The following is a 14,544-nucleotide window of genomic DNA, read 5'->3' as shown; positions in this document are numbered from 1 at the left end:
AGGACTACCACGGGTGACATAATGAACGAATAGTTATTTGCGTTCTAGTCCCTTAGGAATAACCGCAGCGAATCTAGTGCGTTAACAGTAATATTGCTCCGCAATAGCGAAATGTAACTGGAATCTTCCTTTTTTGTGGCCAATATGGATCAATGTAACCATGAAGAGCAGTAGTGGTTATATCTATAATCCACTGGGATACATTATTAACCACTCCGTAACTAGACCACGCCAGGACCGTTATTGTGGAAAGGACTCCAACTGCCAATACCAGAGAAGCACAATGTTACGAGCACTAAAAGCGAACACATAGTGTATATAAAGCGTTACTAGCAATCACCCACTAATGCCCCTAGCCAATGTACAGGGCACTCCATGTACGCACATGGCAACACATAATCGCCAAGGATTACTCTACGAGACGAAATAAACGCTGTGCGTTAATGTATACAATAACAAAGAATCATGATAAATATCGAGTAATGGCCAGATAGGGGTAGCACATAACCAGTACACTACATGGGATCTGTAACGATCATGACGTGACAAGGTTATAGAATGCAAGGTGTAAAGGATGGAAACAACCGGTAATGGCCGGAAGATATACCTATTGATAATGGTCAAGTGGTGTCTGGGAGCTCAGTGGATGTGTGTGTAACACATGTGCCGCTGATTGCGTGAGCTTCACCCGAGGTGGTAAACACCTGACTTCACGTTCAGGCACCGCTGAAACCACAGAAGGTTACAGGCTTCGCCCCACCACATTTGTGTTTCCTCACTACTACCTGTGCAAGGCCGTAGTAATTCATACGTTCTTTCCGGAACAAACGCTAACGATTGCAAATCAACTCACATCTTTTCGTATCTTAATAAAGGTAGGTATGCACGACCAAGTGTAGGTTGCACAGTAGAAGCACATGTGTATTTCCAAATGGGTATTACTTGCGTCACTTTGCGCATTTATACGTTAAAATCATCACGCTCACGTGTTATTAACATGCAAATGTGAATGCACTTGACGCATCTGTTGTTACACGGAGTCAGTAGTATTTATTTGTGATTTCATAAGGCTATGTGCGACGCGATCACCACGTATACGCGACCGCGGCATGATCGAATCACCAGGCGCACCTGTATGCCTATTTACAATTAATTCTATACATTGTTCCATCTTTCATTTTTTCTACAGAAATAGCTTTTGACAAAATGTCTGACGAAGAGGCTACTGCGTTGGTCATTGACAATGGATCCGGTAATGTCAAGGCTGGTGTCGCTGGTGATGACGCTCCCCGTTGTGTGTTCCCCAGCATTGTAGGTCGTCCAAAGAACCCTGCCCTTATGGTTGGCATGGATGAAAAGGACACCTACGTTGGAGATGAAGCCCAGGCTAAGCGTGGTATCTTGACCCTTAAGTACCCGATTGAGCACGGTATCGTCACCAACTGGGAAGACATGGAAAAGATATGGCATCACACCTTCTACAATGAACTCCGTATTGCTCCTGAGGAACACCCCGTGCTCCTTACTGAGGCTCCCATGAACCCTAAGGCCAACCGTGAGAAGATGACCACCATTATGTTCGAGACCCACAACGTCCCAGCTATGTACGTCGCTATCCAGGCTGTGCTTTCCCTGTACTCATCTGGTCGTACCACTGGTATTGTGCTCGACTCTGGTGATGGTGTTACTCACACCGTGCCCATCTATGAGGGTTATGCCCTTCCTCACGCCATTATGCGTATTGACCTTGCTGGTCGTGACTTAACTGAGTTCATGCAAAAAATATTGGCCGAACGTGGCTTTACATTTACTACTACTGCCGAAAAGGAAATTGTGCGTGACATTAAGGAAAAGCTTTGTTACATTGCACTTGACTTCGAAGAGGAAATGAACTCTTCTGCATCATCTAGTGAAATCGAGAAATCTTACGAATTGCCTGATGGAAACATCATTACCGTTGGAAACGAGCGTTTCAGGTGCCCTGAGGTGCTCTTCCAGCCTAGCTTCATCGGTCAGGAATCTGCCGGTATCCACACCACCACCTTCAACTCCATTGCTCGTTGTGATGTCGACATTCGCAAGGACCTTTACGCAAACGTCGTTCTTTCTGGAGGTACAACTATGTACGAGGGTATAGGACAGCGTATGACGAAAGAACTCAACGCACTTGTGCCCAGCACCATGAAGATCAAGGTCGTTGCACCACCCGAGCGCAAATACTCTGTATGGATTGGTGGTTCTATTCTTTCTTCACTTTCTACCTTCCAGCAAATGTGGATCACCAAGGAAGAGTTCGATGAGTCTGGACCCAACATCGTCCACAGGAAGTGCTTCTAGAAAAACAAAAGCTTTTATTAACTTTTCACTACATTACGTATAAGACTATAAGTTGAGTGGTGGTATATATGTGCTACTTCCCAGTTAGGTACTTGATGGTGTTGGCCAGCAGGGGAAATAGAAATGGGAAGGCGTCACACATGAGTGACGCTACGCCGTGCTCAGTAGATACCGCGTTCTTAGCATATGTCTCATCATCACTTATAGCCTCCAGGGAATGCTTGTAGGCCGTCCTGGCCATTGTTAGTAGCTGCGTGTTACTGTCGCTGGCCATCCCGTATAAGCGATTTACAATCCCGTGACACGCCTGTAGCATGTGAGAGTGGCTTAAGAGACCTACCCTGATGTCGGCTAAAGCACTTGGCGATACCCTGGTCATGATACTGATGTTAGCCAAGGGCTTAACGACCTTGTGAAGAGTGTCAATGGCACCCTGTAGGTATAAATGGTACAACGATTTAGCGATGCTGTGCACCTCGAAGCCGTAGAATGCCGTCAGACCAGGCGGATGCATCCTAATTTGAAATGTACACCCCGGCGATTTGACTTCGTAACGCATATCGTCTATCAACTTCACAAAGTCATGAGGACCCAAACTCCTGGCAACCTTCTCAACAGGAGTTGTGTCCAAATTGTGCGTCTTACGGATGTAGGTAACCCATGATGAAATTAAACCCGAGATATCATCCCGACCCAGGGAATACGTACCCGTGCCATCCACGTGCAGCAGCGATAATACACCAATGCCCCGAAGCATCACGCTATCAAGTGTACGGTCCAAAGCCCTGTCGTAAAATAATAAAGGCTGCTCGGGAACATGGCATATGAAGGCCATGGAATGCCTGTAGATACCAGTGTCTACCGTACCAACTTCAACGTTAGTAACCCGCTCCATGAAATCAAAAAACTTGTATCCTTGCTCCTGTAGGTCAACGTTATTGTCCCTGTTCAGAGTCATCGTGCTAATGAAGTTAGCACCAGAAATAACACGACTCTGGAAGCTAAGGTCGTAAAATAGAGACATCGCACTGGCAATAGGATGGAACATATCCTGGATTATGTCGAGCGCCTCGGTAGAATCCAACTTGCGCACGTCGCTCATTAGGATAAACGATATATCGAGCAGCGGTGTCATGTGAGTTGACGGCATCCCATCGTAACTAAAAAATATACGCTTAACAAGGTCGTGGACCTTCAATGGTACCTCCGATGATGACATGGCACTGGCACTAAAGGAAAATGTCAGCAATTTACCTCCATGGATATTAACCTCAAAGTCATGGGTCATGGACGAACTAGAATCATAACGAAGCAAGACGCTAAATGGACTTGAAAGGTCAATGAGGTCTGCGCTGTATCTATACCAGTGATCTAACCTACCATCTAGGGGCTCCACAAATGATGCTTTATTGCTAACCTCGTTAATGTATCTGTAGTCTCCCAACGGGAGCACTTGTGATAGCACATCTTCGGAGATTAAAAGCTCAGATACCTTCCTGGCGATACCCTCAGTGGATATGGTACCAATTTCAAAGTATACATCGCAACTGGATGCAAAGCGTTTAGGTACTTGGTGCTTCAAAGACAGAAGGTCATACTGTGAAACACGAGGACTAAAGCCACGAACGATGCAATAATAGATAGAATAGAAAATTAACAGTGCCACAGAAAAGTATCCAAGTAGAAACCGTTGCTGTGCCCTCATTTTCAAGGGATAAAAGAATACCCATCCAAAAGGGTAAAGTGCGATGTCTTAACAAGGGCAACGGACAACATAGACACTACCCTGAACTAAACATATAGATACCCTTACACATTTTAATGAAATTCAATTAGTCACATCATACCAGTGTTTAATAATTCTAAAAACATGTCAATGTCACGCAGCACTGTACTTTGGGAACCATGCGACAGGCATAGATATAACACTATAGACTGATTCCAAACCATTTCCAGTGCATATTAATTACATAGGGCTATTCAACGGGGTAATATATCACTTTGTTGGCCATTAGAAACTACACAACGACTTCTATTAACAAGGTCTACCGACGCAACTAGATTCTATATAATCTAACAGCTACAATATGGCGGAACCAATTGACTTGACAGGAGATGCAGGTGTAGTGAAAACTATACTGACAGAAGCGAAGTATGATGAAAAGTAGGTCTATGTAATAGAACTAATATATCAATAGGCCTGAAAATGGACATGAAGTAGAGGTACATTATACAGGAAAACTTGATACCGGGGTAGTGTTCGACTCGTCACGTAAGCCTATTTTGCGTAACGTAATATCGCTATAGACAAACGTAACGCAACATTCAAGTTTATACTAGGCGCGGGTAACGTCATCAAAGGATGGGATGTCGGTGTGGCATCTATGAAGATAGGTGAAAAGTGTTTATTGGTGATACAACCGGAATATGGATATGGAGCTTCCGGCGCCGGCTCGTCAATACCGCCAAACTCAGTTCTGCACGTATGTCATGCAATGTGTTAATACATGATACACAGTTTGAAATTGAACTTATAAACTCGCGCCCGAAGCCAAAGGATTGCGATGACATGTCAACAGAAGAAAGAATACAAGCAGCAACAGATGCCAAAGCTGCAGGAAATGATAAGTTCTTACATGGACGCTACAGAGCTGCCATCAGCATGTATGAAGACGGAGTGAGGTACCTCGCAAACAGAGATGAATGGTCTGATGAAGCACGGAAAGTATCAGATCTTATAAAGTTGCAGTGCCACCTAAACTTGGCAAACTGCTTTATTAAAACGGAGGACTACCGCAACGCAGAGGTTAATGCCACCGAGGCGCTCAGGCTAGATGCCAGCAGTGTTAAAGGGTTGTACCGAAGGGCATTATCCAGAGTCAAAATGGAGTCATTCGCCGAAGCTGTAGAAGATTTGACACACCTACTAAAGGTGGAACCGAGTAACGGCGATGCCGCAAACCTATACAAAATAGCAAAAACTAAATTACACGAACAAAATGAAAAGGCAAAGAAGAAATATGGAGGAATATTCAAAAATCTATCGCTCTACAACGAAAAGAAAGGAATTAGAAATATAGACAAAATGCCCAAAGTATACCTAAAGATATCCGTTGGGGATGATGTACATAAAATTGTTATATCACTATTCGAGGACACAGTACCTAAAACTGTAAAGAATTTCAAATCACTGTGTGATGAAAAGTCAGAAGTTAACTATAAAGGGAATAAGTTCCACAGACTCATTAAAGGATTCATGATACAGGGAGGCGATGTTACCAACGGAGATGGAACTGGAGGAATCAGCATATATGGAGATCAATTTGATGATGAAAATTTCAAAGATCAACATACAGAACGCGGTATACTAAGCATGGCAAACTGTGGACCAAACACAAATAACTCACAGTTTTTCATCACATTCAAAGCTACACCACACCTCAATGGCAGGCATGTGGTATTCGGAAAGGTAACAGAAGGTATCGAAGTGCTAGACATAATAGAAAACATTGAAACAGAAGATAACGAACGACCTAAAACAGATATAACCATAGTGGAATGCGGAGCGCTGTAAAGAAGAATTCTCATTCCATAGGCAATGTTCAGTGTAATGTTACTGCTCCCTCGTGGAAGTGTACAACTTGCTGAGGTTGGGCTCTAATTTAAACTTGGTAAATAGCCTGCCGACCTTCATTATTGATTCGTGAATGCTAGTAGTTGGTATAATAACCAAGTGACCATGTGACCAAGCAGTGGAAGCATGTATAGCAATAACATCACCAGGTTGTAATAACCACTTTAAAGAATCCTCCTTCTCATCCTCACTCCAACCGTTCCAATCAGAGTCCTCAGCAAACTCTGAACCTATATTGCGCGGCTCGCCGCGAACAAAATTCATCGTAACACCCTCGGATTCCTTAGTTGTAAACCCGGAACCGTCGAGCCCGCGAACGCGATTGGGAATAGCCTGCGAGAATGTCACCCTAAATAGACTAACTTACATCAGGAAGGAGAACCTGGTCTATAAAGTCAACGTTGTGACCAGAGATGATGTCAATCCGATTAAAGTTCTTGCTCACCAAATCCTGTAAAATACCGTGAGGAACGGCCAATTCAACCGAGGCTGTAGAGTCCGAAAAACGATAGAAGTACTTATGATCACGAATGTGAGTCGCACTCTGCGGAGGATCGTCTAGTAATTCTACAATCACACCCTTCAAGGCAACACGCCGCGTACCAGGTTTCACATCAGCTAGTGATACAAAATTCACACCAGTGCCAATAGATGCGTCACACATTGCGATTATGAACAAAAACAAACATTATACGATATATGTGTAGTGAGCGTATAGCTAGACAGAGCCCGAAGCCTTGTTGTGGAGAAGGTAACGATAAAGCTGAGCTACAGCACCCGCTAGCCGCTCAGAATCGGAATAAACATACATACTAAACGATTTGGGCTCGGAAGAACACTCCAGCTTTATCAATACCCGATGCTTAGTGGCATTGCCGCCACGATTATCATGAAGATGCTGAGAAAACGTAGCCATTAAATAATGACTACGCGGCTCAGATTCTATCTGGAAACTTGTTAAATGGCCGCCCAAGGTAACCAATTTAGCCGCGGCATCGAATTCTACAGCGTTCCGCGCAAAAAAGTAGCATTTAGACTGTTTCTTCAGAGCTACCAAGCATCCAACATCCTCACAAAGCTCGGGGAAAAGGAAGCTTGATATTGGAACAGGTAAAAACAAGGTATAGCTCCTCTCAATCTTGTTGGCGCCAAACTTAGTGTGGATAGTAACCTTAGGAAGACCGATAAATGGAGCCAATGTATAGAGTTTAAAGCGAATTTCCATTGAATCCTTGGGAGAAACTACATTGACGTCACAAGGCATGGGTAACAATAATAAATGGATAGGGAAATTCTCAAAGTTGAGAAAATCAAACTGTAGCTGCTCAATGGTGTCGTCACCCTTGTTTGTCAAAACGAGCTCACAAACCAGCACCTCACCCTGATCCTCAGAAACAAGGTCCTGACGAAATACCACACTCACATCGTCGTCATTGTATATATCCGTGGCCCTTAATAAAACAATATCACGTATAGCAGATAAATTAGAAAGTGGAGCATTGCTAGAGTCAGAATTGCTGTTGTCGTCCTCAGTGTCAGCCTCCTCATTCAGAATGTCAATGTTAAAAACACGACTCAAGGGAGTGTGCTTAGAAAATGGTAAAGCACTCACATCCCTCATACGAGATTGATTTCCATCCTTTATATCCGAATATGGTGCCAACACATCGGCTACCCTAGAGTCAGCAGTGTTTGAATCACCGTGCCGGTAGTCTGCCCTACCTACACCCACGTCACATAGCCCATCCTTCGTGTTTTTAGGGGTACTTGGCCCATTCGCCGCAGTGTCGCAGTCTGGTGAAGGGTCACCAGTGGGTGCCTTCATATCAGGTGAGCCTGCCCTACCCAAGGCACTAACGGCCTCGCTGGCGTCTAAGTGATAGGGGCTGTCATACACAGACGGGTTAGTGGATACCTCAGCTGTATTGGAAACCAAGGAACTATCAACGTTGGACGTGGTTAACGAACTGTCATAGAACTGGAATGAATTAGGTGTCTCAAGCGAATGGCAATCGTTATACTCAGCTTCAGAACGATTCAATAAGCCAGTATCCATAGAGGTGGAATTGTTCTCAAAACTAGATACATTGGCCTCTACCGAGAAGTTGCTTATACGCATAGAGGTGGTATCACTGGAACACGGGGCGATCCGAAGTGGAACAGGTGACAACATGTTGTTAGAGCTGTTTCCCGGCTTTTTGGACTTGTTAGTAGCATAGGTAACAATAGATTTAAAGGAATGCATAGAAGACGTTTCGTCATGCTTGTTGCTGATGTATGGGAGGTCTAAACGGTCAACGGTAGTGTGGAATTCATCGTGGTAATTGTCCGTCCTTTCCAAGTGGTTAAAAGTTAGATTCAAAGCACGAGTGTCGGCGTAAGCGTCCTTATCCAAATATCCACTGCGGCATTGTACCTCCAAGTTCTTTATTTGGCCTATCAATGCAGTCAAATTGGCATTCATGTTGCACTCGTCGGCGTCTATCATCTCATTCAATAAATTGCTGGCCTCACCCCGTAAGTAACAAAGGTTGCTGACCAACTCTATCAAACGATTCTCAACCGTAGGAGCGCGCTCCGGAAGAATACCAGGACTGTCATCATCAACCAAGACACCCAAGTCCTCCATCTCATCCTGAATCTTTGAAACAGTGAATTCAAGACCCTTCACACGTGTCCTATATGATTTGGGCACGGCACTGTCATAGTTCTCACGAGCTGAACCAGAGTAAGACCCACCATCCGATGGCTTCCTATTGGAAGTAAGGTGGTTCAAAGGCACAGAACCAATGGCAAGCTGCTGAAGACGTAATTGGTTGCATTGAGAAAGTAAACACATAACACCAAAAGGTAAACTCTGGTGAAGAGTCAAATCGAAAACCTCAATTTTAGATAACGTCTCAATTATAGCATTGGCGTAATTAATGCATTTAGATAACTGAACAGCATTGTTCCAACCACCAAGAAGAGATTTGCGACTGGGACTGTCACGCTGATCCCCAATCCTGGCAACAATCTCCAAAACTTTTGACCTAGCAACCAAATATGCATTGTAGTCATTAGATAAAGCAATGATGACCACTAGTTGCATAGCATTTATCTTACTAGTAGGAGATACAGTCCTGTCACGCAAACTGCAACTGCAAAGCTTTAAACACTTCTTAATGTTGTGTCTACTGCAGATGTTCACCAAATCTGAAGCAAGTATCTTGGAAGCCTCATTACCACGATTAGATAGAATTGAATTGAATTTCATACGAAGAACCTTACTGTCGTAGTGGATGGCATTCTTAGCCTGCGGAGAACGATGAAACATGTAACGAATGTGATTGCGTAACGAATAAAACGCATCCGTCTCCATACGGTTATCCATCTTAGTAAAAGATCAAACAAACAATGAATCTAGCAAATATAGCAAAAAGCTCCAAAAGAATTCATTAACCAGGTTATAACCATTACGCGTGACGCCCTAGTAAATCATACCTTAGATAAATTAGACAAATGGGCATATCCCCAGGCCAAAAGAATCATATATGCTATAACCTACAAATAATCGCTAGAGGTAAAAATATCTCATTGTAAGAATTACCATCACGCACACTAGAAACAGGTGTCTGTTGTGTGATGTGCAACACTATATAAGATGCGGCAAAGCCCTTCATTTACCGTGATGGACAACTAGCGAATTAAAATATAGAATTCTGAGCACAGTCACGAAATAACCTCATTATCTGCCCAGATTGGTTTACATACCCAGTGAGTACCACGTGTCTACAATAACAGGGACACTCAGTACAGTAACAGCAACAAGGAGCTCGTGGATAGTGTGCTACACACAGGAATGATAGATTCTAGCTCTACCTAGCTAAAACGCACTTTCCTGGTGGACCCAGAGTGTTGCAGCATTGCCATAAGCGGATTCCCAAAGTAGGAATCATAGAACAAGGTGTATATGTCGTGGTAATTGGTATAATTAATATCTAGGTAGTGTTATTGGATATGTATCACCAGATGGGTGTGACATAAGTAAGACCCGCAGTGGCGAGCCATGTGTATGGTGATAACAAATATGAAGTATCAGGTAATATATATGTTACCCGTCATGTCTAAAATAATAGTTCCTGGTAAACTCGAGACTAATATAGGTCCAATGGATGCCGTATTACACCACACATTAAGTTAAGACAACCAATACACGATAAACAAACACCGGTTGTGTTAAAATCATGCAACAAGATAGTAATAATTTTAATTTTAACGGACATCATTTGGTACATTAATGAAACCATTCTATAGTACTCTATTCCAAATGGAAGGTGACGCTATACACGCATTGACAAGGACAGACAGCCAAAAAACTGCAGCTCTCATATTAGCGTTACTGAGATCATAATGGTACTACAATGGTTAAACTTGTACCAGAGTTTTTGAAAAAAATAATCGTACAAAAGGGCGTCAACAACAGAACCAACAATACAAACACTGCAGAAGTGAGTCGTAGTAACACATTATTGACGGATGGTCTATCCCATATAAAGGGAGTAAACTTTAACAGCGAGGAGGAAGAAGAAACTTCATCTGGCGCTATAAATCGCACATACCACCAAGGGAGCCACCTTGAACTCGGTATAACATCGAACATATCAACCATAGCTCTACGTGATTGGGGGTGCCCCGTGTACGACGAAATACGTGAAGAAGGGGTATTCACCGGGAAGTATTTCACAGGATTCCTAAGGAATTACGTTGCAAGCGGAGATCATTCCGACGCATTACAGGCGTCAAACAAATCAAAAGTAATACCCAAAGAAGAATTTGATTTCACGGAATATATAAGCCAGGTGTCTGTCTTCTACTCAATGATGGAGGAAGGTATAAATGATGCACAAAATACAGATAGTATAAATGAAAATCATCTGCCAAGCGAAACACATGTGCCTAAGGAATATTACAGCGAAGATTATCAAGTAGAGAAAAATGAAGTATTTAGAAAAGAACTGGAATGTATACCGGAAGTAATGTCCTCTATGGAAGCACAACTGGAAACAGTAAACGCAGAACTACAAGAAATGCTAGAAAGAAGATATATACACGTCCACGAAGCTTGTACAAGCGTAGAAGAGTTGCACGCCCGCTTCCAAGATCTAACACAACAAATCAATCGGATAAGAGCAGATATTGAAAGCGAAACGGCCCTAACAAACACACCCACACGAAATACAACAAATGCAGATGTAGAAAAGGAATTAGATTCGGTATTGCAAAATGGAATAGCACGTAAGAAAGATTTGCAAATACTCTTGGGGTACCTACAGGAGTTAAGAGGTATAACGGCCCTACCAGAATATATACAAAGCGTCTCGGAGTCACATGGAATTGCTATAGCAAATATAGTTGCAACGTGCTCAATCAAGTACCTCTACGGTGATGCCGGTAAATTCAAACTCGCAAAGTCGATGGCCTCTGTTCTAAACGATACCATCGCCAACCTAGAACGGGTAGCAGAAACAAAATTTGTCAAACTTGCACTGATGGCATTGCTGGAATTGGGAAATAATAACGATGTCACAACATCAATAGAGCTCATGAAAACATCACTTAGGCATATGCAACAACCGTTGGTGGCCTTGATGAACGCTACCACACTACGAGATGCATTAAGTACACTGAGAACCACAAGCAATGTATCCAGAAATACCAATAAAATCGGAAAGTTCGATAACTGGTATAGTTTCGCAGATACTTTTGAAAAGCAGAAAGTCGCCCTGCTAGCATATCTGTTTTTATGCCAGGTTTGGGGGTGCATGATACTTAGGCAAATACTATGCGTACAACGAATGAAAAGAAGAGATGCTGAAATATTGCAACCGGAAGAATCCACAATGCTGATCCAGAAGATATTGCACGTAATAAGAGAAACTTTGTGTCCCACTTCTCCACGAGGTAATTTAACCGCTAACTCACCCATCAACAGGCTTATCACTAAAGCAATTGTATTGCCAACAACATGCGAAGACGCATTTGATTATGCATCGTATTTCGAATGCCAGTCAATGGACGAAGTCATATTGGATAGTGGAATTGATACCGATATTGCCAACATCAGCCTAGTGGATGAGTATCTAGGATATTGTGCATCGATAAAAAATATAGTCGATGATATCTCGAAAAACGCATTCGCAGATTTTGCAAGCCAAATGATACTATACTGTACATGGAAAGAAGAAAGAGAGGTGCAGGACTTTGTAACATTCATAGAAGGATACAAAACGTTCAGAACGAAATATGATAGACTACTGGCAGAAATTAACGCAAATGACGTGTTCTTCTCAATGCTGTGGCAAACACTAGAAACGGAATGGAATGAACATAAATCGCACGCTGTTGAAAGTAACTGGCTACCAGGAATTAAAAATGGACTCGCAAACCTGGAAAAAAGTAGAAATACACAACTGGGCTCTATCGTAGAGGATAATAGCCGTAAAGTCGGTATGTCATGTCTGGAATCAATGAAAGTAGGAAACATGGTAGCAGTTCAAAATGCGTTTGTTAGGGAAACCTGGGATAAATATAAAACAAGTATCTACGCAATGGAACAAGATGAAGAAATGTTCTCATTGGTCACGTCGTGTACTGCATTAGATGAAAGATTGAATCTATACCCCTTTTTAGCAGAGGCGCTCCCGGACGTTGCCGACGCTGTTGCCCAGGACTGCGTGCACCTAGTGGAAATGTTCCATTCATTAGTGGATGCAGAAGTCTCGAGCCTGGAATTCTCACCAATTGAATTGGACTACACGCTAGTGCGTAAGAGCTGCCTCATGGCAGAAGCACTGAGATACTTCTCCCATAGAGTAATAGATGTAGTAACCAAGGCACTCAATAACGCATCGGAATCGATCAACACATACGAAAGAAGTGCTACCGTTGTATCAGAGGAACTAGAAAGTAATTTCAAAGACCTGTACCAAGGAGCTCAAAAGTCATCCGACGATATGGAGTCGTTAAAACAGAGATTGTTGCACATGCTCTCGGAGGCTATATCACTCCAATTGAAGCAGCACGTTACACTGTGGGTGTCGCAACGACATAGTGAAGCATACCATGATGGAGAGGTAAAGAAAATTATACATATCATACAACAAAGCGTGGATGTGATATCAGATATCATAAAGGATCCCACAGATGTGCAATTGGTCTACGAAATGGCATTCCAGCATGTACATGTAGGTGTCAACCCCGGCAACATAGAAGATGAACGAAAAGAGTATTTCCGCGATAGCTGCGCAGATATCATTACACAACTTTCGCATTATACGTGTATTAAATTGGAAATATGCTGCCTTGCAGATACACTGGCCAACGAACTTTTCAGCTAATGAAATCGCAATCCTGTAGTTAGGCTACTTCTACAGCCAAAGTAGAACGAATAGCTAATGTTATATAGTGTTGCTAAGATATGATATAGCGTGATAAACGAAGTAGGACAGTTACGAATAAAACAAGGCTTTTGTATTGACTACTAAACCAAGATCGGGATAATGACACGTGATTGCCGTAGCTTTATAATATAGCCGTGTTGCTAGTAAATGTATTTATGTACTAATGTGATAATTATATCCATATAGACGGGGTCTGCAACACTACAGATCAGATACATTGGGCAACTATAGAAGATGCTATCATTATGGTACACAGGTGTCACTGTTGCCGACTCATTGTATTCTTGTAGTGTAGATGAATGGTTTCCAGGCAATTCAGCCAATTACAATCCGCCAACCCATCCAAAGCATTAATCGTGGTAAAATGAAATCGACCTGATGAGGAAAAGTGGTTCTTAATCAAAGACTCGAGCTCATAATGTTGCAATTCATGCGATATCTGATTGAAAGCTATAATGAACAATGTATTACAACAAGATTCTTCATTATATAAGCTTTCTAAACGCCCAATTATCTCATTACATGCCGTCTCAGGGTGCTCCACTGAGTTAATCAGAAAAACTATAGCCGTAACATGAACGAGTTTAGATACATACGCAGGTATGTCTTTAATCTGTAAATATGACAAGAACTGACAAACAACATTACCTTGGAATCTCCACTGAAATCCCATATGCCAAAGCACTTCCGCTTCAACCACAACTCTTCATAGTGATACAGAATAGTAGGCTCAATCTCGTTACTAATATTGACCCAATCTGTAAACAATGGACACAGGATTAACAGATGTCAGAATATCTAGACAATGGAAAATAAAAGTTATATGTATCTAGATAACTGATAATACACAATTAATGTTTACCCGTGCATAAGGAAGACATGCACACTGAATGGCAATGGCAAACTGACCTTTTATCAAGGATTTATATAAAAGTGTTGTCTTCCCGGATCCACGCAAGCCACAGAAGAATACGTGGATGACTTTCCCCCTGGTCAAATTTACCAGCTTCCCCAAAAGGGATACCATAAGGTGTAATAACCCAGTGGATGTTATAGATAAAGTGAATAAGTGGTAGAATAACTATGTCTCAATGTTATGAGGCAGAACAATATACGAAATGTAGATATAGG

General features: G+C 42.4%; 7 protein-coding genes across 7 annotated transcripts; 3 read left to right on the top strand and 4 right to left on the bottom strand.

Moving 5' to 3' along the window:
* Positions 1 to 818: 818 nt before the first annotated feature.
* On the top strand, positions 819 to 2,367 carry BBOV_I000300 (Actin-1). Its single transcript, XM_001608642.2, has 2 exons — positions 819 to 875; positions 1,190 to 2,367. Exon 2 carries the CDS (start codon positions 1,207 to 1,209, stop codon positions 2,335 to 2,337), a length of 1,131 nt encoding a protein of 376 aa, XP_001608692.1. The 5' UTR covers positions 819 to 875; positions 1,190 to 1,206; the 3' UTR covers positions 2,338 to 2,367.
* A 34-nt stretch (positions 2,368 to 2,401) lies between these two features.
* On the bottom strand, positions 2,402 to 4,172 carry BBOV_I000290 (putative integral membrane protein). Its single transcript, XM_051767700.1, has 3 exons — positions 3,718 to 4,172; positions 2,678 to 3,684; positions 2,402 to 2,644 (listed from the first exon to the last, which is right to left on the bottom strand). Exons 1-3 carry the CDS (start codon positions 4,040 to 4,042, stop codon positions 2,411 to 2,413), a joined length of 1,566 nt encoding a protein of 521 aa, XP_051622939.1. The 5' UTR covers positions 4,043 to 4,172; the 3' UTR covers positions 2,402 to 2,410.
* A 146-nt stretch (positions 4,173 to 4,318) lies between these two features.
* Positions 4,319 to 5,924, top strand: BBOV_I000280 (putative peptidyl-prolyl isomerase E (cyclophilin E)). The gene is made up of 4 exons (XM_001608640.2): positions 4,319 to 4,501; positions 4,536 to 4,609; positions 4,645 to 4,820; positions 4,856 to 5,924. Exons 1-4 carry the CDS (start codon positions 4,425 to 4,427, stop codon positions 5,909 to 5,911), a joined length of 1,383 nt encoding a protein of 460 aa, XP_001608690.1. The 5' UTR covers positions 4,319 to 4,424; the 3' UTR covers positions 5,912 to 5,924.
* A 3-nt stretch (positions 5,925 to 5,927) lies between these two features.
* BBOV_I000270 (uncharacterized protein) lies at positions 5,928 to 6,654 on the bottom strand. The gene is made up of 2 exons (XM_001608639.2): positions 6,339 to 6,654; positions 5,928 to 6,304 (listed from the first exon to the last, which is right to left on the bottom strand). The coding sequence occupies exons 1-2, from the start codon at positions 6,633 to 6,635 to the stop codon at positions 5,951 to 5,953; spliced, it is 651 nt and encodes a 216-aa protein (XP_001608689.1). The 5' UTR covers positions 6,636 to 6,654; the 3' UTR covers positions 5,928 to 5,950.
* A 23-nt stretch (positions 6,655 to 6,677) lies between these two features.
* On the bottom strand, positions 6,678 to 9,464 carry BBOV_I000260 (uncharacterized protein). Its single transcript, XM_001608638.2, has one exon. The coding sequence runs from the start codon at positions 9,342 to 9,344 to the stop codon at positions 6,690 to 6,692; it is 2,655 nt and encodes an 884-aa protein (XP_001608688.1). The 5' UTR covers positions 9,345 to 9,464; the 3' UTR covers positions 6,678 to 6,689.
* An 808-nt stretch (positions 9,465 to 10,272) lies between these two features.
* BBOV_I000250 (uncharacterized protein) lies at positions 10,273 to 13,400 on the top strand. The gene has a single exon (XM_001608637.2). The coding sequence runs from the start codon at positions 10,375 to 10,377 to the stop codon at positions 13,348 to 13,350; it is 2,976 nt and encodes a 991-aa protein (XP_001608687.1). The 5' UTR covers positions 10,273 to 10,374; the 3' UTR covers positions 13,351 to 13,400.
* Positions 13,401 to 13,662: 262 nt separating this feature from the next.
* On the bottom strand, positions 13,663 to 14,462 carry BBOV_I000240 (ADP-ribosylation factor family protein). Its single transcript, XM_001608636.2, has 3 exons — positions 14,323 to 14,462; positions 14,062 to 14,171; positions 13,663 to 14,026 (listed from the first exon to the last, which is right to left on the bottom strand). Exons 1-3 carry the CDS (start codon positions 14,438 to 14,440, stop codon positions 13,673 to 13,675), a joined length of 582 nt encoding a protein of 193 aa, XP_001608686.1. The 5' UTR covers positions 14,441 to 14,462; the 3' UTR covers positions 13,663 to 13,672.
* Between the last annotated feature and the right edge of the window lie 82 nt (positions 14,463 to 14,544).

Source organism: Babesia bovis, chromosome 1 (assembly GCF_000165395.2).
Source record: "Babesia bovis T2Bo chromosome 1, whole genome shotgun sequence".
Taxonomy (NCBI): domain Eukaryota; phylum Apicomplexa; class Aconoidasida; order Piroplasmida; family Babesiidae; genus Babesia; species Babesia bovis.
Note: the sequence above shows the minus strand (reverse complement) of the source record. Positions and strands in the feature narration are given on the sequence as shown.